General features: G+C 49.2%; 3 protein-coding genes across 14 annotated transcripts in view; 1 reads left to right on the forward strand and 2 right to left on the reverse strand.

Moving 5' to 3' along the window:
• Positions 1 to 14,116, reverse strand: part of LOC125954950 (transcription factor SPT20 homolog) — a 90,049-nt gene extending 75,933 nt beyond the window's left edge. For 3 of the 10 annotated variants that reach the window (XR_007469069.1, XR_007469070.1, XM_049685663.1), the window contains exons 1-2: positions 13,898 to 14,096; positions 1,328 to 2,326 (exon numbers count right to left, since the gene is read on the reverse strand). Coding sequence is in view for 8 of the 10 variants with exons in the window: in XM_049685663.1 (XP_049541620.1) it covers positions 1,328 to 1,417 (90 nt within the window). In the remaining 2 variants the exon portion in view is untranslated. Of the gene's footprint in view, positions 1 to 1,327; positions 2,327 to 13,897 lie in introns of all 10 variants that reach the window. The other 7 variants (XM_049685662.1, XM_049685661.1, XM_049685664.1 and 4 more) reach the window with 7 other exon arrangements.
• Positions 14,117 to 15,023: 907 nt separating this feature from the next.
• On the forward strand, positions 15,024 to 25,182 carry LOC125953277 (probable Ufm1-specific protease 1). The gene is made up of 2 exons (XM_049682734.1): positions 15,024 to 15,383; positions 23,388 to 25,182. Exons 1-2 carry the CDS (start codon positions 15,255 to 15,257, stop codon positions 23,928 to 23,930), a joined length of 672 nt encoding a protein of 223 aa, XP_049538691.1. The 5' UTR covers positions 15,024 to 15,254; the 3' UTR covers positions 23,931 to 25,182.
• A 122-nt stretch (positions 25,183 to 25,304) lies between these two features.
• The window catches only part of LOC125956496 (oxysterol-binding protein-related protein 9), a 31,611-nt gene continuing 30,547 nt past the window's right edge, over positions 25,305 to 26,368 (reverse strand). For all 3 annotated transcript variants that reach the window (XM_049688426.1, XM_049688425.1, XM_049688424.1), the window contains one exon: positions 25,305 to 26,368. This exon is cut by the window's right edge. The gene's annotated coding sequence lies outside the window, so the exon portion shown is untranslated.

Consider the following 26,368-nt stretch of genomic DNA (forward strand, 5'->3'; position numbering starts at 1 on the left):
GTTTTGCCCTTGTCTGTTGCCTTCTATCTGGTTATAGTGCTCTCTAGCACAATCTTTCTCTGCTTCTTCCCTTATAACAGCAGCACCACGTTTGAAACCACTCTTGAGATTGGGATGCAGCTGTTGTCGAGCACCATCTTCATCCCAGCTGCTGCAGAGAGGATGTTTAGTTTTGCGTCACCAGCTCGGTATTGTGACACGGAAATGCATATTTACTTCAGTGATGCGCACGCGGAGAGCGAATTCTCTCGTTTCCAAATTCGATACAACTCGACATGTATCTAGCTCTAGTGGGGGGATATTATCAGCTTAATTTCTGTGCGATAACAAGCCCACAGCAGCAGCAGCAGCAGCAGCAGGAAAACCCCCCTGAGAACTCCCATTTCAACACATCTGCCCGCCTCAACCGGGGCGGCGCTTGTTCTGCAGCGAATGCAGGTCAGCGGGCGCCTCGGGGCTCTGGAAGGTTAGCCAGGCACACACATACAAACATTGCCGCGGCCATATGCTGCACCAGCACCAGGAAGTGTGACGCGAACTGCGCATTCGTGGAAAAGGAAATGGAAATCGGAATGGAACCAGAACGAGAACGCACCGCACGCGACGACGGCGCGCTAGGGCGCGTTGAACGCGGTCACAATTTATGACAGACCGGCAACGGCGCTGACGGCGACGACGACGACGACAGATCGTGCCGTTGCCATCTTGGGCGGAGATTAAAAATAAAAATTACTTTTATCTCATTTCCTCCAGCGACCGGAAGTGCTGGCACGATCCCGATGATACGCGCGCGGGTGAGCACATGAGACGAGCAGAAGGGTGAAAGGGAAAGAGAGTCGCTTCAGCCTTTTACCCCGAAGGAAGGAACAAGCACACAAACACGCATCGAAACGAAACGAAAAAAGGGATGAGATACGTGAGCACACAACTAGCCGGCAAACCCCTGGTAAGGAGGATGGTACGGGGACGACGACGACGACGACGACAGCACGTTGACCTGGCACGTACCGGGCGTAGAGCACGAGAGGAGCCCAAGAAGCTACTACATCGGTGGTTTACGGGAAGGGAACCTTCGGTCGCGAAAAAGGAAAATGAAGCGACATAAACTACATTCAAAACATGAGCAAACACGGGACGAAAGGGCCTGTGTAGGTACGTGATCCCAGCGGGAAGAAGCCAGAGGTTTATAGAGGGTCGTGACCTCGTGCGCGCGATTTGAATTCCCAAAAAACAGAAACCGAACCAAAAAGGGACCCCCCTTTTCTTTTTGGCGAGGATACACAACAAGCAATGTTGCTACAATAGTAATGGTGCGCTAAAAACTCACCTTCATATCGTTGACGATGTGCTGGAAGAGGGTGCCGATGGTCGCTACACCGGCATCCACCGGTCCACCACGTTCCATTCCGATGTCCATGATGGTGATGATGATGATGATGGTGCGTTTGCTGCGTTGTGCGCCACACGTTATACGCTTTTCACTTACACTCTCCCTCCCTCTCTCTTTCTCACGCGGTGCAAAAGGTGATTTTCCTTTTTTTCGAATTTTCTCCTGACCTCTCGCCGCCCGTGAGCGCTTCTCCTACTACATCTGCTGCACACCGCGCACACCCGCCACAGATACACTCATTCGAATGTACGAAGAGAAGAGCGGCTTCACACCTTCTTTTTCGATCGCCGCACACACACAATTCACACGCCTCGCTTTGCTGCCCCTTTGCGGCCACACTTTGCGGTCACACCGTTAGAAAGAATCGATTTTTCCACGACTTCCCGGTATGCGGAAGGAGGTGAAATGGATACGAGTGGGGGAGGATATTTAGGGGGTTCTGCTGGAGTTACTACTAGCGCACTCTACGCACCCGCACCGAAGGCCTGCCACCACCACCACGAAGAAGAAGAAGAAGAAGGGCGGCCCATCCACGGCAACCAGCAGACGCTTTTAGCACGGTCAGCACGTCTTCATCTTCGTCGTGCGAAGGTGACGGTGACGGCTACCGGGCATCATAATCATCACCATCCGCGGGAGGTCAGGCGGATGGCACTGGCGTGTGGCACACTTCCTAATCCAATTTCCCCAACCCCGGGCACACCACACGGAGAAAGGCAATAAATGATGAAGCGGCGCGATAAGAGAGACGGAATGGTGGTGATATGAGCTGACCCCGCGGGTATGCTGCTTCCTCTATCAGAGACCGCCCTTTTATCCCGGGCGGGACCGCACTTGGGCGAACGTTAATCACTCTGGACACTGTCTGGTAAAACGTTCGGGGTTTCGCACATCCACACACACACTGTAGTGATCACTCTTGAACTGGACGGACGGCTAAAAGTGGAAGTAATCGGAGAGAAACACATTAGAAATCGTTTGCCCTTTGAGAGCAGCAGCAGCAGCAGCAAGCAGAGCGTCTGTGAAGTGAAGTGACAAGCACTTCAATGATTCACACATCAATTCCTCGTAAACGGTTCGCTTGGTTGTGTGCTCGCGCAATTACAAAACGATCAACCGATCGACCGGTCGGTCGATTGGGTTTCTAATGGAGAAGAAGGTTACTGCAGCAGCAATGAATGCGTACGGCCGCCGGCCTCGGTGGATGTCGAAGAATGTTTCGCCTTAATCGTTGGTTCGCAGGAATTCGGAGCAGTCACCGTGCGGTGCGGCTCCATCCATCGTGTGTGTTGCAACCAGCTTGCACCCACACCCATCAGCGAGCGGAACTCTAGCTACTAGCGGCCAGCGAGCACTCCATGGCGGTCATTCATGCTGTGGCGAGCAAGCGAACGAGCGGAGCGCGGATGGAGGCGATAATGGGCGACTGTCACGGTACTGCCCGCTTCTGACGAGCAGCACCAGGGTTGACGAGCGGACAGGCTATCGATGTCACTGGGATTAGCACCGGAATTTCGGCTGCCCGAAACTCGTGCGCGCCTCCTGGGGCGAGTGTCTGCAACGAGAAGACAAACAAACGAAGTGATTAGTTAGCTGACAATCATCGCGGGACACCGTGACGGGTTCGATCGGGTATCTCTTGGTATCCGCGTCAATATGTGTTGTGACCCCTTCTGGTGATGGCTTCAGCCAGAAAGGGAATGTAAGCGCAGGAGAAGAGAAAAAAAAATCGGCTTCATCTTCAACCACAAACCGAAGGTCCGCCATTTTCGGTTGGTTTTGTCTTATTTTGGGACCACCGATGGACCCTCTGCTGTTGGATGGAGAAAGAAGGAACCTTTTAACCCTCGGTTGGGCACCCGGCGTTTACCCCTTCGTTGGGCACCCGGGTACCCGGGTACCCAGCTCATGTGCATTGCATAGTTAAGTGATTGTTCCGCCGTTTTCATCAGTTTTATGGCAAAAATAGTGCACAAGAGCTAATTTAAGGGTCTTGGCAAAGTGTTTTTTTTTTTCAAAATCAAAACAAAATGCATTAAAAAACAATAAAAACAAGGCACACAATATCATTGGGACCCCTTCACACGGTCATTCTCTACCGAATACATCGCATAGCAAGCATTAAAATCTAAAAATGATGGTATTTTTCTGTAATTGTTTCAATGAAATTAATTATTTCTTCGAATAAAACTGTTCTGCATCGTAAAAGGCTCTTGCACAATCCACACAATTGATAATAGTGATGCTGACCATGGTGACCGATATAGCATATCGATAGCAAACACTTTCGTCATGCCATACCATTTGTACGAATTGATATTGCAAATGTGAAAGGTACATAATTTTTAGTAAGAGAGGAATGCATAATGCGAAATAGTAATTTTTAAAACAAGGTTAAGGTATTCCTCACAAATTTACGAGCAGGTATTCATGTCAAGGTACCTTCACGATTACACAATACATTCGCGCAAAGCTAATAGTGTATGGTAAAGAAGTTTCCGTGTATTTCAAAATGTATTATTTTTTAATCTGTGACTTATTAGATTACCACCGGGCAATCATTTTCTGGCTGATAGACAAGCATTCACGCCAGAAACGTAGAATATTTGATGTCTTACCCGGGAGAAACAGAATCACCACAATCGATCAGCTACTTGCCATTAGTTTACTTGTTATTGTCGCAGAACTTCACAAATATTTGAACTTTGCAAGGAACAATAAGCAACAAAATCTTTTTTTCGTTATCCGCGTTGTCAATTGTTTTGTCACATTCATATAATTTTTAGAAAACATGTGAGGTGTGCAAAAGTATTATGAACGGCGACTACTTCATCCGCAAGTGGGAAAAAATTCCTAGTTATCTAATTGAAAATTGCAAGAATGTGCAAGTTGTAAGATTAGTTTTTAAAAAAGTTGAAATATAGAGCATTTTTTGGTAAAATGAAATTCACAAATACTGAATCAACTACAGGGTATATGAATCAAAATTATCGCGGTGGCTTCCACTTCCATCAGAGCTTTCCCTTGCTATATTTGTTTCCGGGGTCAACCGAAACCCCACCTTAAGTCTTTTGAATCAAAATAAACGAATGGTTTACTCATATGTTATGAAAATAGCATTGTACAAACCATTTTTAATCAGTAAGAGAATAATTTATAGGTGAAATTGCACATAAAGGGCTGAATAATGTGTTACTTATTTTTCTCCTATTGCTGGTGTTATAACGCAACTATAATTAAAATTTGAATTTATTTTCATTAAAATATTGTAGTTTACTTATTTAACAATTGATAGACCCGAGTATATTGATAAATGTTGATCAAAAGTATTGTTTTGTGTTTATAAACATAGCTCATATGCATAGGCAACGCGCTGGGTACCCGGGTACCCGGGTGCCACTGGGCGTATGTTATTTTTATCGGCCCATAATTACCTTTAAATATTAGTTATCAAAACAATTCCAATGCCAATTCGGCGTGAAATGAGTTGTACTTTGGGGATCCGGAGTTTCGTGAAAAAATATTTACGGGAAGTCATTCATTTTTTCGCTGAAACTTGAAATGGATACCCGGGTACCCGGGTGCCCAACCGAGGGTTAAGTCAGCAGTCTCCTCCCCTGGGACATTTGGACATCTTTCTCCAACCGTGTTTCGGGGCGGTCGACCCTTCAGAATGGACGCGTGCATTCTGGAACTATTTTTAAAGTCCCGCTAATTTTGTCCCATACTTAAGCGTTCAGTGTTTCGATTGATCCTATCCGGGGATAGACTTTTGTGTCCTGCTTGAGATTCGAATCGGATTCGCGGGTTTCAAACATTAAAAGGCATGTCCACAAGATTTACGATGTCCCACCGAACAATCGCATAAAATGATTTGGAACAGGAAAACTTTAAATTCATACGAATAGAACGCAATTACTTAACCTAGATCTGGGCTTGTGCTTCATTTCAAATTCAAATATCTCAACACGCAGACAGGGCATAAACATCTCGCGTCGCAAGATGCATCTGTCGTTCAACAGGCTGCCAGCTGCTACTGATGCTGTTTGCCCTCTTTTCTTCCCTAATGAATACAATCGTCTTCCGGGCTGGACATGCTTCTCTTTAAATTATGGAACTCGTGCAAGAGAGTGGAACTGACTGCGTAGGGAGACGTCAGAAGCCACGACAAACGATTTCACAGACAAATCGAGTGTGGCACGAGGATGAGAATCTAAGACACACCGAGGGAACTCGTCGTATCCCGGCGGGATACTTACTTTTGTAAGAAATCGAGTTTCGAGTCATTTATTTCACTTTGAAGCCAGTCCAAGGAATAGGGGATGCAGTTCTCCAGCAGCACCTGAAGGGAATCTGGCTCACCTCCGAAGAAGGATGGATGCAAACGGCAACAGTGTTCCCAACGAGAGAGACGCCCAAACGCCTGACCCGAAGCCCACGTGCAAAAAAGGTAGGTGTTTGTAACGGACGATCTCATCTCACCGTTATAGCTGTTTCGTGATCGTCAGCAGAACGCAGAAAGGGATCGCTAACGGGCTAACGATCCGCTGATGCAAGACAACGACCACGCAACGATGGTCGAAAGAGGGAGGAAAATCGTTCGGTTCGATTCGAGGTTGATTTGTGGCAAAAGTCATTTCCATTCGAAGGAAAACTGAGAAGAATTCAGTTCAGAAATATAATTTGTATTCCTCGTTGGAATCGACACTGCAGCAGCATTCCATTCGGTCCCCTCCTAACCTCACAGTCAACGACAAGTGACTGTTGACTCAATCAAAGACCATGCAAGGTCCCATGGGCTGCATGATCCAAGAGCATTCATCGATCGATCGATCTGATTCGATCGTTACAAACCACTGTACACCCTCCTCCGGGGTAGTGTCTGGCATCTCCTCCATCGATGACACACTATCTGCGACGAGCGACAGATTGCGTCACCCTTCGCGCAGTGTTGATCGTTGATCGATCACTCGATGGAATAAGAACACGCTGGAAGGCAGGCAGGCAGTCAGCACACGAAGCTTAAATCCCTGTAAAACGAGTCGCTTTGTGCGTTGCATTAGGCCTGTCATCCGCAGCAACAAACGAGAAACCAAAAACCGCAGAGGACGTCGCTGCCACCGCGGTCGCTCTCTTGGTGTGCGGTCGTCGTCATCGTCGACGGCGTGCAAGGAAGGAATGAGGAAGAACGATTTGAACGGCACATGGCGCATATCCCAAAGCCCGTTGGCGGTAAGTTCGTATTTCAAATGTCCAAAAAAGGGTTTCGACTTACAGTCCAAAGGGGGAGGGGAGGGTTAAGGGTTAAGAGCTGTCGAAGAAAGAAGAGGGAAAGCATGGAATGGCTTTGTTTAAGCGAAGCGCATACCTCCGAAGGAAAAACTTTGAAGGACGGATAAAGTCGATGTGGTTTGCTGGAACTTAATATCCAACGACGCACACCATCTCCAAAAAGGAATCCTTTTGGAGCAAGAACTGCCAAACGGTCTTAGAGGTAGCGGGTCCATGAAATCGTCATTGCGTCATCGTTGGAATGACGCACTAAATCCCACGAAACAATCTTACTGCGGACACAATTCGGTAACGGATGGAATGTAAAAAATGCCACGAATAAAAGGCAAATCATAACTGACTCAAGGTATTTCTCCTAATTAGCGACATACTTTTGGCATTTTTCAGCATCGTTCAAGGCGTATTTTATAAGCTTCCGCCAAAGATAGACCTGGGTGCTTCGACGCTACTCCTAAATCACAAATTCGAAGGCATTTGAACATAGATTCGTGGCTTGTGTTCGTTACTATTTATCTTCGCGCGTAGCGTCGCCACCGATTGTTTGCAAAATAACTGCACACCTGCCGCATTAACCGATTTAGAATGTTGTTCCCTTTGTCCCGTGTTGTGGCATCCAATTTGTCTTCCTTCTTCTATATCCCGTGGATTTGTTGCACTGTTCTCCTCCGCAGAGAAACAAAAAAACGGCAACGAACGAAACAACTCCTCCAAACATGGTCCGAATGCCAATCGCTTGCGATCGCTTTTGACGAGCGAGAAACACAAAAAAAACTCCCTGGTGTTCCTCCGTTCCATTTAACGCCTCATCATTGCACACCCCGGAGGCACTGACCACATTTTGCTGCCGTCCGTTCTTCTTCCGGGTTTGCTGTGCTGCCTGCCTGCCTGCTAGTGATCCTCGGGAACCGGTCACGTTTAGCTGCGATCAGGTGCCACCACACCACACCACGTTAAAAGGCAGACTGTGTGTGTGTGTGTGTGTGTAGTGTGCGTAGTGGCGCACCAGCACCTCTCCTTTGAATACCTTTGCGAACGATCGTTTTACCACTAGGAGAAAACCGAGACGCCGGTGCCACTATTTGCATAGAATGTGTCCCGACCCCCCACTCCCCCTCTACGTGCAAATGGTGTTTGAACCTGTTTCCTTCAAACCGAACGCCAAACACCGCTCCGGAACAACGGTAAGTGATATGCGCAACTTGGTCAAATTTCCATCCTCCACGGCGCAGTTACGGGGGACCGGCGATTGGATTGCTCCCCCCCCCCTTGCAGCACCTTCCTCCCTTCCTCTTGCAGCCGCATGCTTGGCTTTCACCTGCCGCCAGCCAGAGCCGCGAAATGAGAACTCCCAATTGATGTGACGTCTTCCAACCAACCAGCCAGCCAGCCGCCACCAGAGGGCTAAGGGACGAGAGAGGAACACGGATCACAATCTCGTCTTCAATTACCACAAGTACAGCAGCGTGTGCCTACGTGTGTGTGTGTGTGTGTGTTGCTAGCCAGCCAGCAAGAACTCCTTCCCAACACAACACAACACAAGGAGAGCGTCGAGGGGTGCAAGACATCGGTCGTCGTCACCATGTCGTGGGCTGTTGCTGCTGCTGCTGCTGCTGCTCCCCATGAACGGATGATCGTTTTCTGCATGCTGCAGTGGCCGCAACGGCAAGCGATTGTCGAGCGGCAAAAAACTGTGGCAAAAATTGCGGTCTCGAGCAACCAACCAGCCAGCCAGTCGTCGTTCGTCGTCGTCGTAGTCGTCGTCGTCGAGATACAATCAGAGACAGCAAACGGTCTACCGCTCGCTGCCCCCATTACATTCCCGGGCCTCGATCGGTCGCCTTTCGAAATGGCTGCCAGCCAGCCAGCCACGATGCCACGTTGCTCGCTGAGCAGAGATTGTTGGGTTCAAGCGCCCAAGATAACCATTTATCTCCTTTGAATACTCCTCCTGCCAAAGGCGTTCCCGGCGTTCGCGACTCTTCCGCCGGTCGCTGCTGGGTGAAACAGTGTAAACTGCAATTTGAGCGCTGCGCTGCACCGACGACGATCGATAACCTCGTCACATTTCAAACTTTTTGCTTCAATTTGTTACAAAAAACCCGGTCACAACACATCCTCTGGGATCCTCCGATTTGGTGATGTTCTCTCTGTGTTGGTACAAAACCGACAAAAACAAACGTGACGAAAAGGGCAAATCAGTCGCTGAACGGAGCATAATATGCTTGATATGCGCGCCACGTCGTCACGCCGTGCTTGTGTGCACATCTACCTGGGTTTTAGTGTTTGTCTTTGGCACTCTGCGAAAGGAAGAGGAAGATAGCGACAGCGGCAAAGCGAATCGTAATGCTCGAACCTAAAAAGCGCAGTGTTTCGAGTGTTTCGAGTGGCTTCCGTCATCCCCAAAAACTGTGTCACGACGACTGCGTGGCCAATCTATAATGTGGGGTGCTTTTTTTTTGGGAGTTTCGCGAACTGCCTCGCCTAGTAGCCAACCACTCAGCCGCCATCCAAATAAGAAGCTAATGATTAAAACATGGAAGACTTCGAGCATGCAGCAGTGCGCTCCCTCCTTCGCAAGCTACGTCGCCCCTACCCCGACACCGCAACTCGCTGCAAACATATATTTTTCGATGGATTTATCACGAGCACAGTTTTGTTGGCTCCTAAACCCGCGGGGTACACCCTACCGTGGTCTACATTGCGCACTCCCCGCCACCCAGTGGCCGATGGCCTGCTGGCCATAAAAAACAGATAGTAATCAGATTGGAACGGGCGTAACGCCGGCAGGAGGCAGCCGCAAAGGCCTCAACCTCGTCTTCTGCCAGCAGCTCGCCAGACCAACCGGGCGAATAAACCGGTGCCGGCGGCGATTGCCGGCGGTGCCGACTGTGCACGGAGGCAGAACGGAATGGGAGGGGTGGTCACGAGAAATGGACAGTTTTCCTCCCCCACATTTCCAAACGGTCCGCCACACCACACCACAAAGTGATGATGAAAAATGTGTTTTTCACCATTTTGTTCGCCATTCGTTGCAAGTTGCAGCAGCAGCAGCAGCAGTAGCAGCAGACGTGCTTCTCATACTGATCCGTCAGGCATCCGTGCTAGTGGCCAGTTAACCTACAATCACGAGCGACGAGCAACAGAAGACAGATTCCTGCAATATAGCACGGATCACATGATGGATACACCAAACACATCAATCAGACCCCCTCTATAGGAGGTGCTGCGCTTGGCCACCTAAAGTGTCTCAATCCGCACCATGGATTCGATGCACACGGTTGTAAGCTGTACATCCGGTAGCCGGCATGCAGGATTTGGAGCAACCGTCCCAGCAACATTGACCAACTTGTGCTGTGAAACCCGCGTCCAATCGTGGCCTCGCATCACAAATCACGCCGCGTTTCGCGATTGCTTCATTAAGAGCTGCAACACCCGGGGTACACCTTAAAGGAAAGGAAGGTAGTACTGCGGAGTGCAAATTATTTTTGGCCGCCTTCAATTTTGTGCCTCATCTATACCGCCCCGCTCCTCACACACACACACACAGGAACTTGCGGGACATCGCGTGCATCGACACTGCATCGATGCACTCGTGGAAAGAGATTCCCGCGTGGACACGCGCGTGGCCACTATTTTGCTACCGACCACCGTAATTGGTGGGGTTCTTCTCTCTTCCTCTCTATGCGTTGCAGCGGACGGTCCTTATGATGCGTCGTCGGCACCATCATCATCATCATCGTCAGTGAGCCGTTCACTATGTCGGCGGCGGCTGCGGCGAGCGCAAATCACTTCTGAAAGGTACGACGACGACGACGACGACGTTGCTCCTTCCGTTGCGCGTTTTGCTTCGATGAGCTTTCGCCTTGAACGTCTTGTCTTGTGTTGTTGTCCCCGTTGGCTGGACGCTATGCTATGCTTGCGCCAATCTAGGGCGTCGTGAGGCCGCGCCGAGTCCAAGGTTTCGCTGCCACGTTCTCTAACGTCGGCTCTAGCGACGGGTCTAGACCATTGGAGATGAGCGTGAGATGGACGTGACGTGAGATGCCCGCGGCATCATGCCGAACGACACCACCAAGGCACGAAAACTCCTTAAAATAGAAACCAGGATCAAAACTAACGTCTAATAACACACAATTAACCACAAAAATGGCAGCCAATCCTTCGAACGAACCGCTATCCGGAGCAGGAACACAGGAACGGCCATCATTACTCGCTGCGGTACAGCAGTCTCAACTTTGCATAAGTAATATGTGGCGCCCCCTCCCTTCTTCCCTCTGTTGCACTGCCGGCGCGTGTTAATAAATAACTCGTCTCCAGAGAGATGGCCGCCTGGCAGGCAGGCAGGCAGGCTAGCAGTAGTTCGAGTGTTCTTGTCTGGCATGTTCCGGTATATCGACGAACCATCAGCAGCACCACGATGAAGTGCATATGTGTGCGAGATGTGTGCAAACCGCGATCCCACTCCATTGCTGGTGAAACGGTAGCGAGCATAAAGGGATCCTTTCATCGACCGAGATCTCACCCCCAACCGGAGGGCCAAAGATGTATATCTCTCTATCTCTCTCTCGCTCTCTCGGTCTGTGCGTCGGACCAATGGATCGTCGATGTAAGTCACACACCAGCATCACGGGGTCTGGCGTTTCTGGACCATGACCATGGTGGGATGATTTGGCGTGGCGCAGGAAATGGGATTTTAATGCGGAACGGGGCATAATTGTGTGGTCAGGAGAGGGATGATGTTATGAATATATGCCGCCAGTGGACGTGGGCTGCATCAAGGGCTCGCTCTACCGCGCACTACCACCGGAGGAAGGTGCACACCCCACACCATCTCATCATCGGCAGTAAATCGATATGATGTGATGAACATGTATCCGATGATGGCGGTTCGATTAGAGGGCCCTTCCTTCTCGTCGTCCTCGTTCGTCGTTGTCGTCGTCGTCGTCGTCGTCGCAGCCGTCGCAGTCATTGGGCGTGATGGGCCCTAAACGACCGTGAAACGGTCTGGGCTTTCCCTCCCTTGTACCATTTACCGTTAGCTAGCTGGCTAGAGCTCGGATACGACGCCAGCAACCGGACCGGACCCTTCGCGAAGGCAAAAACGCGTCAAGATGAATAGCATCCTCCTCCTTCTCCTTCTCCTCCTTCTCCTCTTCATTTTTCCTCCGGTGAAGATAACGAGATGAAAAGGATCACCACCTGTGGTGAGTGTAAGTCCACGGTACTCGTTCTCTCTCACGAGCACTCACTATCCTCCAGAGGATGGTACATAAATCAATTAGCTAATTAAGCCTGCAATCAAGATCCTTATGCGGAAGGGGACAAGGCAAATACCGAACACACCTCAAGGCTCCGGGGATCACCAAGCGGGCCTTCGGTTAGTGTTCTGAATTTTGGGGACACCCTTGGGAGGGATTACTTGGATTACAGTTGGGTGGTCGACGCAACACCGTGTTACGTTACAAGGAACTAAGTGTCTGCTGATGACATAAGGAGTTGCTATCGCGTGATGAAGTGTTTTGAATTTTTGGCAAAACCAACTCGCTCTCCCAAGGGTCATTGCATGAGGAGTAGCAATCCTCCCTAATTGCTGATCCCTTGTGGCGGCAGTTCAACTTACGAAACACGCTTTTCAATCGCTGACAGAATTGAAAAGAGCATCTATCAAAGTGAGCTGTAATTTGCTTTTTTTTGTGAAATCCCAAACTCCATTCCTGGCAACCAGAAACGAAGCGCCTAGTTACAGCATCCCGTCGTCGACCAACAACCTAGCAACCAGCAACGGCACAGGAGCATATGTATGTATGTGTGCTTTTTTTGGTGCGCGTCTATTCGGTCTGCAAATCGACCCCGTGCCACACACATCAACGAGTCAACAAGGATCGCGAAAATCGATTAGTGCCGTGATTGTTATCGGCAACCAGCAGCCGAAGGCAAAACCAGAACGCCTGCGAACCGTTCTGTGTGTACCACCATGTTGCCCTCTTTCCAGCGCATCCATCAGCTTCTTTGATCCCTTTTTTCATGGTCATCGCGCCATAGAACGGTGGTAGTTGTGCAGAGAAAAGATGCTGCACCGCACACGACGAGAATCAGTCGGGGTGAAAATCAAACGAAAATTTCCGCAATTGTATGAAGAGGGCAAGGAGGAGGGGGGGGGGGGGGGGTCAAGGGGACAGCCGACAGACATACGGCGGAACAACAAACACTTACCTCTCTCTCTTTCGCTCTGTCGTACTCGATGCCGGGATCCTGCCAGGATATGCTTTTCAGCTTCCGCTTTGTGTGCGTCTCATGCAATCATCCGTCAATTGCACGGTCTCGTCCTGGCGTGTCAGGACACTGTCTAGCCGACTAGTATTGGTGGCGGCGCACGTACGCGGTCATGCGCGCACCAGTGTGTGCGTGCCGTTGTTTTGGCTGCTGCTGCTGCATGTTATCCTTGCTTCGTACAGCAGATCCTTAAAAGCATCTCGATTCTCTCATACTGTTTTTGTTGTTCTTCTCAAACACACACAAAGGCACACAGGCGTGTATGTGTGTGTTTCGGTGTTTGTTCTTTCGTCTAGCAGCCGCCTGCTCTTTCTTTCTTTCCCCACACACACGACACACACACGCGCATGCACACAAACACAAAAGGCGCCGCACACAGATAGAAAATGCGTCGCCGCCGTCTTCTAGCAGCCGATTTTGTGCAACCGATTTTGTGCAGCAGCGCCTTTTATTTTTGATTCGATTTTTGATTGAAAAATTGATTTCAGCCTCTCGCTACTGCACTGCCACGCTGCCAACCGATGAGGGATTTCGGTCAGCGAAGAATCACTGGCCAGATGAAACCGCTCATCTCCATCACCAATTCTCGCTTTTCACTCGCGCACGCCATGCTTTTGCCGACGATTGGGAAGCATTTTTTGAAAGAGAAAAACTGATTTGTCGTTTCTTTGATTCGAAAGTCGCCACCTTGAAACCACCGACTAGGGTCACAAACCAAAAAGGGAGAAAACGCAAGAATTTCCCCTGCACTAGAGGGCCACAGACCACACAAATAGAACGCGACGCACAAGAACAAAACGATTTTCGGACACCAGAAATCGGGAGTCGCTGCCGCGTTGCAAGCTCGCGCGCGCGGTGTTGGATGCTACGATCGGTGATTTTGCTGCTCGCCTTTTAAAAAAAACTAATAAAACCCATTCACACCCGGCCAGTTTGGCTTACTTTTTTTTTCGAAAGAGAAAAACCGGCTCTAGCGGGTTCGGTTGAATTTTTAACCGTGTACTTAAAACACTCGGATAATAACCACACGGCACGAGAAATGATAACTTTGCACAAGTTTCCCTGGGACAGTTGCCTGTTCCTTATTTACTACCTATGGAAAAACTATCCGCGAAAACACACGCTGCTAAACGAACGTCCGCATCTTTCAAGCGCTGCCGAGAGAAAAGTGGGAAAAGAACACAAAAAAACGAACGAGAGATGGCCGCAGAACGAGATGTGCTGAATAGTGCTGAATCTCCAATCGGCACTCTCGTAGTACTTTTTCTACCCGCCATACTGAATTTGAATTTGACAATCGAAAGGGATGTACTTAGCTCCGATGGGGTGGGAAAAATGGAGGAAAAGTTCGGCTATTTTATTACTTTTTCTCATCTGTGAGTGTTAGAGTTGTTCAATGGTAAAATGATTCCAGTTTAATGCACATTCTGGTGGTAAATTATGGAAATAACATCTATAATGCTAGGTGATTTCTTGCATGAATAAAGTTTTTCTTATCAAACGAAGAGGCTCATACTTTTTGTGTTAACTAGTAACAGTTGCTTCTAACAGAATCTGTTTCATACTGGCCAACCACTACAACTCAAAGTAAACCACTACTACCAGTTGTCAAAATTAAACTGGTCGGGTAATCGTCGTATAACTCTACAAAACGCTAGCTATCCAACCGCGTGGGTCACAAAATGGTACTTTTTCATACTGCAGAAAACCGGCACACAAGCCTCGCGATTCGCCCGTTCGCCTGCTTCGACGGATCACGTTTTTGAGGTTGGCGCATAAATTTGGCGATTTTTTTAAAATTAAATTGATGAACACATGTTTAAAATTGGTTAACCATGTTTGTTAATGCAAAGCAAATGCTGTAAATACGACGAATCCGCTAAATTCAGCCATTTTCTTCCGGTCAACGGAGAACGACGTCGACGACCACGTGTTAAATTCAAATTTGGTACAAAGACTGTCCTCCCTTTAAAATGGCGCACCCATTGTGCTTCGCGTCGCAGAGAATAACCCGTTCTCCGTTCGTTGTTTGTTGCTGCGAGAGCGATCCTCGGATTCCTCGGAGAGTTTGTTATTCCTCGTTATTGGCTTGCAGCGACTGGTTGTTGAGGTTTCCTGGTGCCGTTGTGGGGAGAGCTCGCTCGCTTGTTGTGGGGTGGTCCGCGTCGTCGTCTCGTTTTTGGTGTGGGACACCAGCTGTGGCAAGTGTTTGTGGTTTGTGATTTTGTGATTTGGTGTGTGATTCTCGTGCGTTGGTGCGTTGTGGCCAATTCAACATACAAGTGTACCCACAAAGAAGATGGAGGAGAAAAACCTGCTGCTGAACGTGCACAGCAATCTGGAGCCACCGAAGCCCGATGGCAACACGTACCTGATGAGAGGCAACTATCTCTACTATCACTACGGTTGCGATGGATTCCAGGACATGGTAAGTCCCCCCCTCACAGTTGGTGCTCCAGTTTTACATTTTGCTTCCGGGCAAATACCTTTCCTCTATCTCTCTCCCTCATTCTCTGGAACCCTGTGAGTCATCACTAGGATCACATTGTCCCCAGATCCCCAAATGGACGTTCCCGGGAAGAGTCAACTTCCGGCGCGCCCCAAGATCCGCGATTATTGTTTCCTCCCAGTCCGTCTCTCGGCTCGGCTCGGTTTCGTTTTGTTGTTTGCTGTGGTTCCACCAACACATCGCACCCCCACCCGCACCCCGGCCTGTACGTGTGCTTAAGTGCAGTTTTGTTCAAAACTCAACCATCAACCAGGCCCCCCTCGCACCCTTTCTTCCTTCATGCACGGACCTGTTGTTGGTTGTGGGTGGTGGGCTGTGTTTTCCACTGTTTGGATTTTCCTATTAATAGACGCCGCCACCGCCACCGCCACCGCCGCCATGGCCACTGCTGACTGCTGTTGTCCGATTTTTCCTTTTTTCCACCATCGAGATGATGCCGATGATGATGATGATGATGGGGAATGATTTTTGATTTTTTTTTCTTCATTTCCATTCTGCCATGTATGTCGCGTGTCTTGTCTGCCTTTGGTATTGTGTGGGTGCGCGACCACTAGTCCGTCCACCCACTCCTCGGACATTCGAATTTGTTTGTTTTCCTCCCAGTGAGAAAGGGACCAGGAGCGGGGGGTTTCACAATCAACTTTCCCCGAAAAAAAAACCCCGTTTTTCATTTGTCGCGTTCGCGTTTTCCACCAAACAACAAGCAAACCAACCCACGGCCATCTATGACGCGCGCGCCGAAAACCGCGCCACCCCTAGTTTGCTCTAGTGTCTTGTGTACCCTGTGGCTTCTAGACCCGGCTACTTTGCGAAAGAATCGCTTGGCCTACTTTTAACGGTTGTTAGGTCGGCCACGGGATCCCGGGGCTTCCATGCCTTCCAGCCACCCCCCCCCCCCCAGGTTGCAGAGAGCTTGCTGGAAGGTCCTTTCGCTATCGATTCTCGACCGACTACAGCACACGCTGGCACTGGGTTATGATGTGTGTCTCTGTCACCTGTGTGTGTGTCCCTTCCGCTGCAAGTGCACCGATGGGGATGACACGGTTTTGCTTGCTTGCCAGCTGCTTGTTGCCCGGTGCTCTCTCTCTCTCTTTCTTTCTCTCTCTGATTCTAGAGGTTCTGCGCCGAGCGGAAAATAAAGATTACTTCATACGGGGCAGCATGTCATACGGGGCAGCAGTTGGATGACGATTCGCGAGCGTCAAATGCCAAAAAGGCATTCCGTACCGTTGGGGGAAAGATGTGCTAGCACTGCACATGAACCGGATTTTGGGCCATCATTCGTGACATAATGCCAGCATAATTGGAAACCAGAGCATCACCACACAGTATCGTTTCTTGGACCAAAATATAGTTGCGTCACAAAGAGGCAGGACAGGAGTACCAACTTTCCGTTCGAATAATCCTTTGTTTTCTTTTTCTTACGACATAATTAACAACTCTAGTACGACACACTGGCCATTATTGTGCATTAATTGTCCTTTTCATTGAGTCACCGCAAGCGCATATGATAACACATATCGAGCACGACGTCATGCGTAGTGGTGTATCCCATTCGGCAGCGCATTATCGACACCATCATGCACTAAACGGTGTTTACTCTTTCGAAGTCGAACGCCGATCGTATCCAATCCAAGTTCAATTTGTGACCCTCGAGACCAGGTCCACTGGTGGAAAATATAAGTCGAACGAATGCGGGAAAAACACACATTACGCTGTGCAGCCAGCACCTCAACACACCTTTTCTGACCGATGGAACGAGGCACAGGCGCGTGCATATGCCATACGTCCATATATTCGGCCCCAATAGAAGGCGTTGTGGGTGTTTCTTTTTTTTTGCCAAAATAAACACCCGACCCGATGGTCTGTTGTGGTGGTAGTCAAATAAAAATATTAGCATCCCATCGACCCCCCGGGAGGACGGAGAGGGCGTGAGGTGAAGGTGTGAAATTACGAGCGACGCACTGCCGCCACGCGTTCAATGGTACGATTCGCTTTCCCAAAAAAAAAAACCTCCGCGAGGTCCATCCAACTACCGGCGCCCGAACAATCGACCATTTCAAGGCCATCGAGGCCCGGAGGGGGAGGGGGGAAGCGCGAGTGAGGGATGTATGAGTATTTATGCAACCAACGCGCGCAACGGGTTCCGTCGGTTTCGCATTACCCGATAGATATGTGAAGGTCGTACGGCCGGCGGCCATAAACCCGTGGCCGCGAAACGAAGGCCAAGATAAGGTTGATGCAATCGATTGGCGATAGATTGGGCGGTGGCGAAGAGGGGGAGAACGATTTTGGTAAACATTTCATCGTCCTTCCGTTTCCAGATCCATCGCTCGCTCGGATGTTCCCAAAATGATCCCCACATGATTGACAAACAGAGTTGGAGTTCCTCGGGAGTTCCCATTCCGATATCATGCACCATCACATTTGCGAGATTGCGTGCTGCAGCTTCCATTACGAGAAGAAGAAGCATTCATCATGACCCCCCCAGAGCGTCCGCCGCTAGTTGCGAATCGATTGGATGACATTTCAATTCCATGTCCCCGCAATGGCGAACTTCTAATGCTCATGATCATGATCTTTCGTGGCGTGTGATCGTTTTACACGTTCGTTCCGCCCGTTGTTTGCGTAGTAGTTGCGTGTGCGTGTCCGTGTTCCCGGTACCCAGGAATCCAGGTTATTGCTGGAAAAAAAAATGCTTTTTCAATTTTCATTCGTCAACGGAGAGGTACTGGAGCTCCTTCTCCGGGCGCCCCCTTCGCCCTATCCTATCAGCTTGGTAACGAGCTTGTCACGCACCGAAGAAGCAGCACCGAGAAGGGCGTGCGGGATCGTCTTCTTCTTGGGCTTCCCACTGCCTGGAATCTTACGCTTCGATTGGCGCACGACGATGGCGCTATGCGGCTGTTGTGCTGACCTTGAGTCACGTTTCTGGGATCGGTTTCGGCGCGAAATGCAATCGTAGCGTGACTAGCGGCCCCCGGGCGGGGGGGCTGACACATGATACGGTGTTTGGTGTCACCCTCCCCCACCCCGGGGGAGGAAGAACGAAGCTACTAGTCTACTACGTCACTTAACCATCCCTGGAGAGCGTTTTGATTTCCCCGTTTTTTGGCCCAAGGGCAACACATGAAAAGGTATTGCACCGAAATCCAAGACGCAAAACGAAGCGAATGATTGGTTGAATGGCACTTCCGTAATGGAGTGAGGTTGCCAAATTGAGGTTATGTTTGGATTCCTCTTAATGAGATGAGATGCTACAACCACGTCGTCGTCGTCATCATCATCGACAGTGTAGTGGTGTTTATTTATCCTAGTAATTAGATATCCGGATCACCACGGATCACCGAACGGGTTCCGGAGACGACAAATGTCAAAGTACTATGGCGTCTACCTGGGGTCTAACCTTTTGCAACGGCATCATTATAAAGACACAGGAAGCATGAATGTTTTTTTCTCGAATCCTCATCATCATCTCAAACACAAATACACAAACCAATGCTCAAGCTCCAGCTGAACCACCACAAGACAGATACAGAATCCGGTTAGTAGCAGCGCAGTACTGTGGTGACGGTCGGTCTAGGCCAGCAGCAGATGGGCTTTAGGATCAGTTTCATCTGATTGAAACGCATCATTTTTCTCTCTCTCTCTCTCTCGAGCGCGCTCGTACGGCCGTTCGTGTTCATGCGTGGCGTAATCATCACCTTCCGGTTAGTGTCAAACGGTGGTGCCACTGAACTGCCGAGTAGTCCACGAGCCAGCCAAAAAGAATCTGCCCCAAGACGCGCGGCGCACACACCGAGTATGAGCTCGCTCCCCCCATCAATCATACAGAAAGGGTGACGATGGATACTGCCCCCCCCTCCTCCCTTCCCCTTACTCCATGCGTGCATTTGTCGCTGTCTCTGGCACAACAAAGTGCGTCATGTTGTAGAGGTGTAGAGGAATGTGTGATCATCATCCTCATCATCATCATCGGTTTATGGTCGGTGAGATGCGTGTCTGGTTTCTCTTTGGTTTCCCCAAGGGCTATTCGAGCCAGGGAAGAATACTTTCCATGCTTACCAAAAAACCGAGAAACGACGCGAAGAGAACAAAAATCAAACAGACATTATCCGATCGGTCCGGAGTTCGTGAGGTGATTGATGAGGAGGGTTGTGCTTCGTTCGATCGCCAAGTTTTATGCCTCTCCCGGGGCGCGAATGTGACAAAACCAATTAAATGGAACGTTTACCGGTGACATATATAGGGGTTTCCACTAGAAACGCCAATTAAATCTTAATGATGACTCTCCCTTTGAATGATTCATTTGCAATTTGCCAGCGATAATGAAAATGTATCATGCATCTGTTGGCAATCGTCTAGCATTGATGTGAGTTCCATAGGTCCATGTTTTTACGACAACGACGGATTGTGTCTGTCCATACTGTGTACAGCCTTCCGATGCAATGGAGGCAATTCGTTCCATATGAGTTTGCGCCGCAATTTGTCCGCCCGTCATGGGAGGATAAACCTCATTCCCACATACACGCGTGTGTGTGCGGGAGTGCTGACCTTTTCCCCCCTTGCTTCGAATCTCAGTGAGTCGTGTCGTGGCCCGGGGCGAGGGGAGACGCTGCCATAAGAAAACCGGAACGAATCGTGACAGACGGTGTGTGGTCACTACGGGGGCCACAGTAGAATCCACCGAGTGAATCATTTTCGCGTGTTCCCGTGACTTCAGTAGCTGCATCACCACCAACACCACCACGAACTCTCAATGTCTTACTAGGTCCTCCTTTTCCTGGAATGCTCCTCGGACTCGGGCAATCCAAAAATCACAGTTTGTCGTTCCGAGCGATCTCTGGAGGAGGAGACCGCACCACGCGTGGTGCGACGTCGAATTGACGTCGAAATAATTGTCGAGTTAATCGAGATGACGCGGGTCGAGCTCTCGCTGCTCGCTTTGTCTGCAGCAGCGCTGCGTCGCGGAAGTTGCGGCGACGCACACGACGCGAGAGGCGTTGGAATTTTGCATTTCGCGCAGAGCTTTGCGTGGACGCCAAGAATGCGAATGTGACCATCGTCACCGCCGACGCGACGACGCACTGGTTCTGAATGGCTGGCTGACTGGCTGGCTGGCTGGCTGCACCGTTTCCTGCACATAAATTAATTGCCCCCACCGCGGCTGGATCACAATGATTGTGATTGAGGAATTGAAATAAGACCCGTTTTTTTCTGCAGAACGCGAGATCGGGAAGCTAAGTGTTGATGGTGTTTCTAGCCATAGTCAATAGTGAACCGAGACGAGTACACAGCGCAGGGCAAGACGAATAAAAACGAAAAGCGAATAACGTTTAACGAGTGGCAACGAGTTAATGATTGAGTAGCTGGCCGGGCTGGCACGACATGCTGATGATATACGACTCCAAAAGTGGAAGAACGGGCTGCTACTCCACCGTTGGCCGGATCTCTCGCACTCCGCCACTCCGCTGTTGTATATCGTCGTCTTGTGTTTATAGCATTTTTGCACCTTATCGGGGCACCGGCACCGGCACGGAGAGAGGAGGTAATGAAGGTGTTTGGCAGCTCATCAACGTTCGCGCAAACGTTCGAACGTTCCCCGGACAGTTTTAAGGGCAAGAAGATGGGTCTACGGGGGTGAGGGCTGTGCTGGTAACGACATAAATCGCCGTCTGCGCCCAGGAACGGCGGCCCCGAACCAAATGGGGGTTGTTGGGAAAATTCCTCAACAGCGTCAGTGGAAACCTTCCGCTCCGCGTGTTCCGCACAGTGCCAGGGAGAATGATTCATGCCATGGCCACTGCACGCTGGGGCACGCACGCACGGTTAGTGATCGGTGCAGCCAAACTAGTGATGCGAACACGACCGGCCGGCAGGGGGGGGGGATTGGGAAATTACTGCACTCTTGCCGCCACGCTGCTGCATCTCACAAAGAAGCAGACGCCGCTCGGTTGCGAAAACAATGGCACCGATCCATGGTCAGCGATGGAGCAGCACAACACAATACGAGAATAGTGGTTGTCATTTTGGACAACGGTTTCGTCTTGGGTGACGCTGGACGGTCTTGTTTTCTTTGTCGCAAACGCCTGACTGACTGACTGACTCGATGCCACCATCATCGTGCAAGTAGTCTAGACGCGTGAAAAGCAGCAACACCAGGGTTTTGTTGTTTCGCTTGATTTGTGATTGATAGCTTGCCAGCGATTAGCTTGTAGTTAGGAACGAGCGAACTCCACGCTGGAGAATGGATTTAGGTCAGGTGAAGCACCTCCGATTGCCAACCGAAAACAATCCGCGGTTCGAATCCCACCGAGAGCACACAAAGAATTAATGATGTGTGTAGTATTCCCTGAGAATGGATTCAATTATGAGTATGCATCTTCAATCTCCATCAAGATTTGTTCGGCTATCATCTGTCTACAGATCTATTAAATCCTAATTTTAATCAATTTGAGATGAGCTATATCGCACACAACAACACCGACCTTTTGAAAACGAATATTCTGACTGATTTATGGAGCTCATTTCATCCTGCCGGTGGATAGTAAATACGTAATCCGAGAACACAGCTCAATAACTTTTCAGCTGCATCATCTGTGTGGCCCCATCGTACCATCATCGTAAACGTGGAGAAATGACTACTGTGTCCGCACACATGGCCTTACGGGCGAGAGCCATGTATCCATTTTATAACGTTCGATCAACAATTGAAACCACCACCAACTTCACGCATTAATAATTGGCATCGTCGATCCGGTCGATTCCCCTCGACCCCATAATGCACCTTCACCATGTGCCTCAAGTGATGCTCTAAAATAAGAACACAACGAAGAGGCAAGGGTATGGGGAGGGACAGACAGGCCAGCCAGCCAGCCAACCAGCCAGCCAGAAAAACCTTCATCATCCGTTTTTTGCGGATTAATATAGGCGCTGACGTTAAACGGTCAGTAAAGTGATGAAAATCTGTAATCCTCATCCTCGCTCTCGCCACTTTGCCGCGAGATGGTTTGGCTCAAAACAGACTCTATACCATCCCATCCATAAATCCATCCCAGGCTTCGACACACTCTCACCCTCTCATAAATGGAGGCGGCGGCTGACGACGATGATGCTGATGATGATGATGATGATGGTGATGAAGATGAACATCCGCCGCCTGCAGTGTTCGGGTTTTTCCAACCAGAATTTTCCACCCAAAGGCCGCGAATCCCGCGCTTACGTCATTTTGGAGGTGGCCGTTCTGTTGGTCGGTGGCGTGGCCTGACGGATCGGATCGATTCGGTTTCGATTTCCCTGCGTAAGATTTCTCAATTCAATCCCGCGTGCGCGCTACCGGGGGAGATGAGTGATGACTCTGTGCGATTGTTCTGGCCGCGACTGAAATCTGAAACTCTACCCCTCTCCAGATCGAAGAGCATCCAATTACCGTGCGGCGGTTCAGTAAATAAGCGTGTAACCTTTAAGGGGATTAGAGTTAGATGATTTATGCACTAATCAAATCCTCTAAAATGTCGCATTGCTGTCTAATAGATGTAACATCTGAGAGATAGTAGGTGCAAATCAGTCTCTTCGAATTGAATCGGTTCGAATGAGTCATCTGTTTGAGCCCTGTTCTCTATGATGCGGTCAGTATGATGCTCATCGAAATTGATTCCTCTACCGCTGCTGCTGTCGGTGCTGACGCGTGCTATTGAATGGGATTGGATTGGTTCTTCTTTCCTTCGCTTCGGTCGCTCTTGCTCCGGAAAAGCAGATGTAACAGGCCACTCTGGGCCCGCGCCTGGGGATTATTCTTACGAAAGCCGACCCCCAAGAAACCCTCCAGTTTGTTTGTCTTCACTTTAGAATCCTCGCGCATCAGTGTTGATTTTAAGAGACTAAATATTGTCTTTCGATTCGTTCCATGCACTCTCTTCGTAGGGTTGGGGTTGCGGCTACCGGACGCTACAGTCGATCTGCTCCTGGATTCTGCACAGTGGCGCGGCGAAGACGGCAACGGCAAACGAGGTACCGAACATTCCCACCATCCAGCAGACGCTCGTCGAGATCAAGGACAAACCCGAGCGGTTCTTCGGTTCCCGCGAATGGATCGGTACGCTGGAGGCGATCTACGTCATCGATACACTGTACGATGTGTCCTGCAAGGTGCTGCACATCGCGCGCAGTGACACGATCGCCAAGCACGCCGATACGCTGCGTGATTATTTCGAGCAGTACGGTGGGCTGATCATGATGGGCGGTGATATGGATGCGGCATCGAAGGGTATCGCCGGCATACACGTCAGCGTGGACCAGGACGTTTACTTGCTCGTCGTCGATCCACACTACGTCGGGAAGATACAGACGAAGGAGGAACTCTACACCAAACAGTACGTCAAGTGGCAGAAGGTCGAGGACTTTGTCGATAGTTCGTTCTACAACCTGTGCCTGCCGATGCTGAAGAGCCGTGATCCGGCCGCGTAGACCCCCCTCCCCCGTCTGGCCAGTAACTACGGAGAGAAGCAATACGAGAGACTCGTACACTCTTGGACAATAGCTGCGCTCTGCGATTGCCATACGCCATATTCCGAACATTAGAGATGTAGAGCCCAGAACCCATCCTTTACGAGTAACAATAGTGACGAGATGAATATCAAACCGCATTAAGCGATCAGAGCTCCAGTCTTCCCCTCTCTACAGAATGGGGAAGAGTGGCGAACAGTGTAGTGTTTACGCAAAAAAGTAAGGAATCGTTTTCTATGTAACCAAAAAACCCTCTAGGTCTAGCGAAAACGTAACGTAACGGTAGCACAAATTTCGGATTCGGACCAAGTTTCGAAGCACCATATCTCGGATCACCATGCATTATCATCCCCCAAAATTGACGCGGGACCAACGCGGGATGAATTGGCCATTGGAGCAATACCACCCCCTTCCTTAAGTGTACAGAAAATGTGAGCGACAAAAAGAAGAATCGGGAGAAGAATCGGCAAAGTTAGCTAATATTAGTCATCATATCGTTGTCGTCGTGGTCGTCGGTGTCGCCGTCACCGTCGGGTGCGGGGGCGGGAATTCAATCGAAACAACTTACAAAGTGTCACTTTCCCCCCCACCATGCACTGTATCCCGGTGGCCGGCTGAACCATATTTTCGTGTGATTTCTAACAAAATTAGGGAAATAATTCGTAGATTTAAAAAAGGTAAAAATCAAAAAACAGGGAACCCACTCCATGGAGAATGGTGGGATGTAGCAAACGTTTCGGGAGAGATCATACTGATTACGGCGCTCCTCTTGCACCACTGCCACGACCTTTCTTATATCTGTTGCATGTTGGCACGGTACGCATTACCTATTACGGCGTACCCCGACGCAAATCGGCGTACCTGACGCAACTAGGAGTAATGCATTCATTTCACATTTTGGATGAAATTCAAACAAACGAAACGAAAAATGTATGTTACAAGTGTTACAGCCACTTTTGGGCCATCATGATCCCCCTCTATAATCTCAGTTTGTCTGGTGAGGTGAGGATGAGGAAACAGTTTAAGGAAACAGTTTAACACCCTCCCGGAACATTGATAAAACATAGATAGTAGCAATTGGTAGTGATCGGAGGAGCAGTAGCAGCAGCAGCAGCAGCGGATCGTTTCAGATTATGTTTGTTGTTATGTATTTATAAACTTTTAAATGTGTGGCCATGTGCGGTGGCTGAGAATAAAATCAAGAAAAAAAACCCTCTATTTAGTCAAACGCAATGTGTTCGAACCAGTGTCTAATGCGAAATCCGAAAAAAGAGCGAAAAAACCTTTCTCAACTGCACAACGTTCCCGAGGGAATAATAATGTTCATTTGTTGATACCGTTTGTCTTGGAGTTTATTTCCGTTTGTTAACCAGGAGAAAGGGATAGGGGATAGCGGAAAGTGTACAAAGTTTCGTTTTAAAAGTTTACATACGCACGCGAATCTGTGTGAGTGTGTGTGTTGTTTGTGTTGGGGTTCTTTTTTATTTGTTCTTCATAATTGGTATTGAGTTGCAGCCGTACAGCTTCTAAGAAACTATGCCATTCGCTCGCGACCTAATCTCACGCGATGCTTTTGCACAGGGATAAGAATGACTCTGGTTTATCGTTTAGTCTTTTTTACTCAGCTGTCTTACTAGGGCTATGCATTCCAACGAAAAAAGGACTTTGCAGCAACAGTACTTTAAATGCATTTTGTGCACTTAGTTCTCGTGTGTGCTTAGAACGAGTTTAGGTAGGAATACGATCGTGATGCCTTTCTGTTATGAATTGTGTTTTTTTTGTTTTGCTACGTTGGAACCGTGTTACCGATACCGCGTCCCTGACTCCCCTTCACACTGGTGATACCATTAGGCGCGTATCGTTAGGCTGAAGAAACTAGTTGGCTTTCTGTTTAGATTTGCGATAAAGGATCGCGGATGATTAGAGTAGGAGAATGTATGTTTGTTAAACTCTGTTTGTTTAAACTTGCTTTACTGGTTTACCATTTAACGAATTGCGGTTAGTGATTGCGCACCACCTCTGCTCGTTTACAAGGGCCTGCTTGTTTGGGGAGGTGGATACCTCATCATTCTCCCGCTCATTCCTAACAAGCGTTAGTTTTGAGAAGATGTCTTAACATGGTTTTAGTTATTTTTTTTGCTTTTCCGACTTCATTTATGTATAATAAGTTTGCATTCTGCTGTGGTATTCTGTAGATGCCCCAGGCACAGGCCTAACAACTTGAACTTGAGGCAAGTGTTCTGTATAATTTCGTCTCCCACCCAGTCAGATGACACTACTAACGCTCTATACATGTTTGTTTGTTCTACTAACGATGATAACAGTTTTTGCTTGTTTGCTTGCTTCTTTTGTGTCCGCGTTCGTCGTGGAGGGTTGTGCAATATCTCTATCCTTACATT

The sequence above is a fragment of the Anopheles darlingi genome, chromosome 3 (assembly GCF_943734745.1).
Source record: "Anopheles darlingi chromosome 3, idAnoDarlMG_H_01, whole genome shotgun sequence".
In the NCBI taxonomy this organism is placed as follows: Eukaryota; Metazoa; Arthropoda; class Insecta; order Diptera; family Culicidae; genus Anopheles; species Anopheles darlingi.

Coding starts and splice junctions, on each gene's coding strand:
- LOC125953277 (XM_049682734.1), top strand. CDS start 15,255: ATGGAGGAGAAAAACCTGCTGCTGAACGTGCACAGCAATCTGGAGCCA. Junction 15,384..23,387: donor GCGATGGATTCCAGGACATG/GTAAGTCCCCCC, acceptor CTCTCTTCGTAG/GGTTGGGGTTGCGGCTACCG.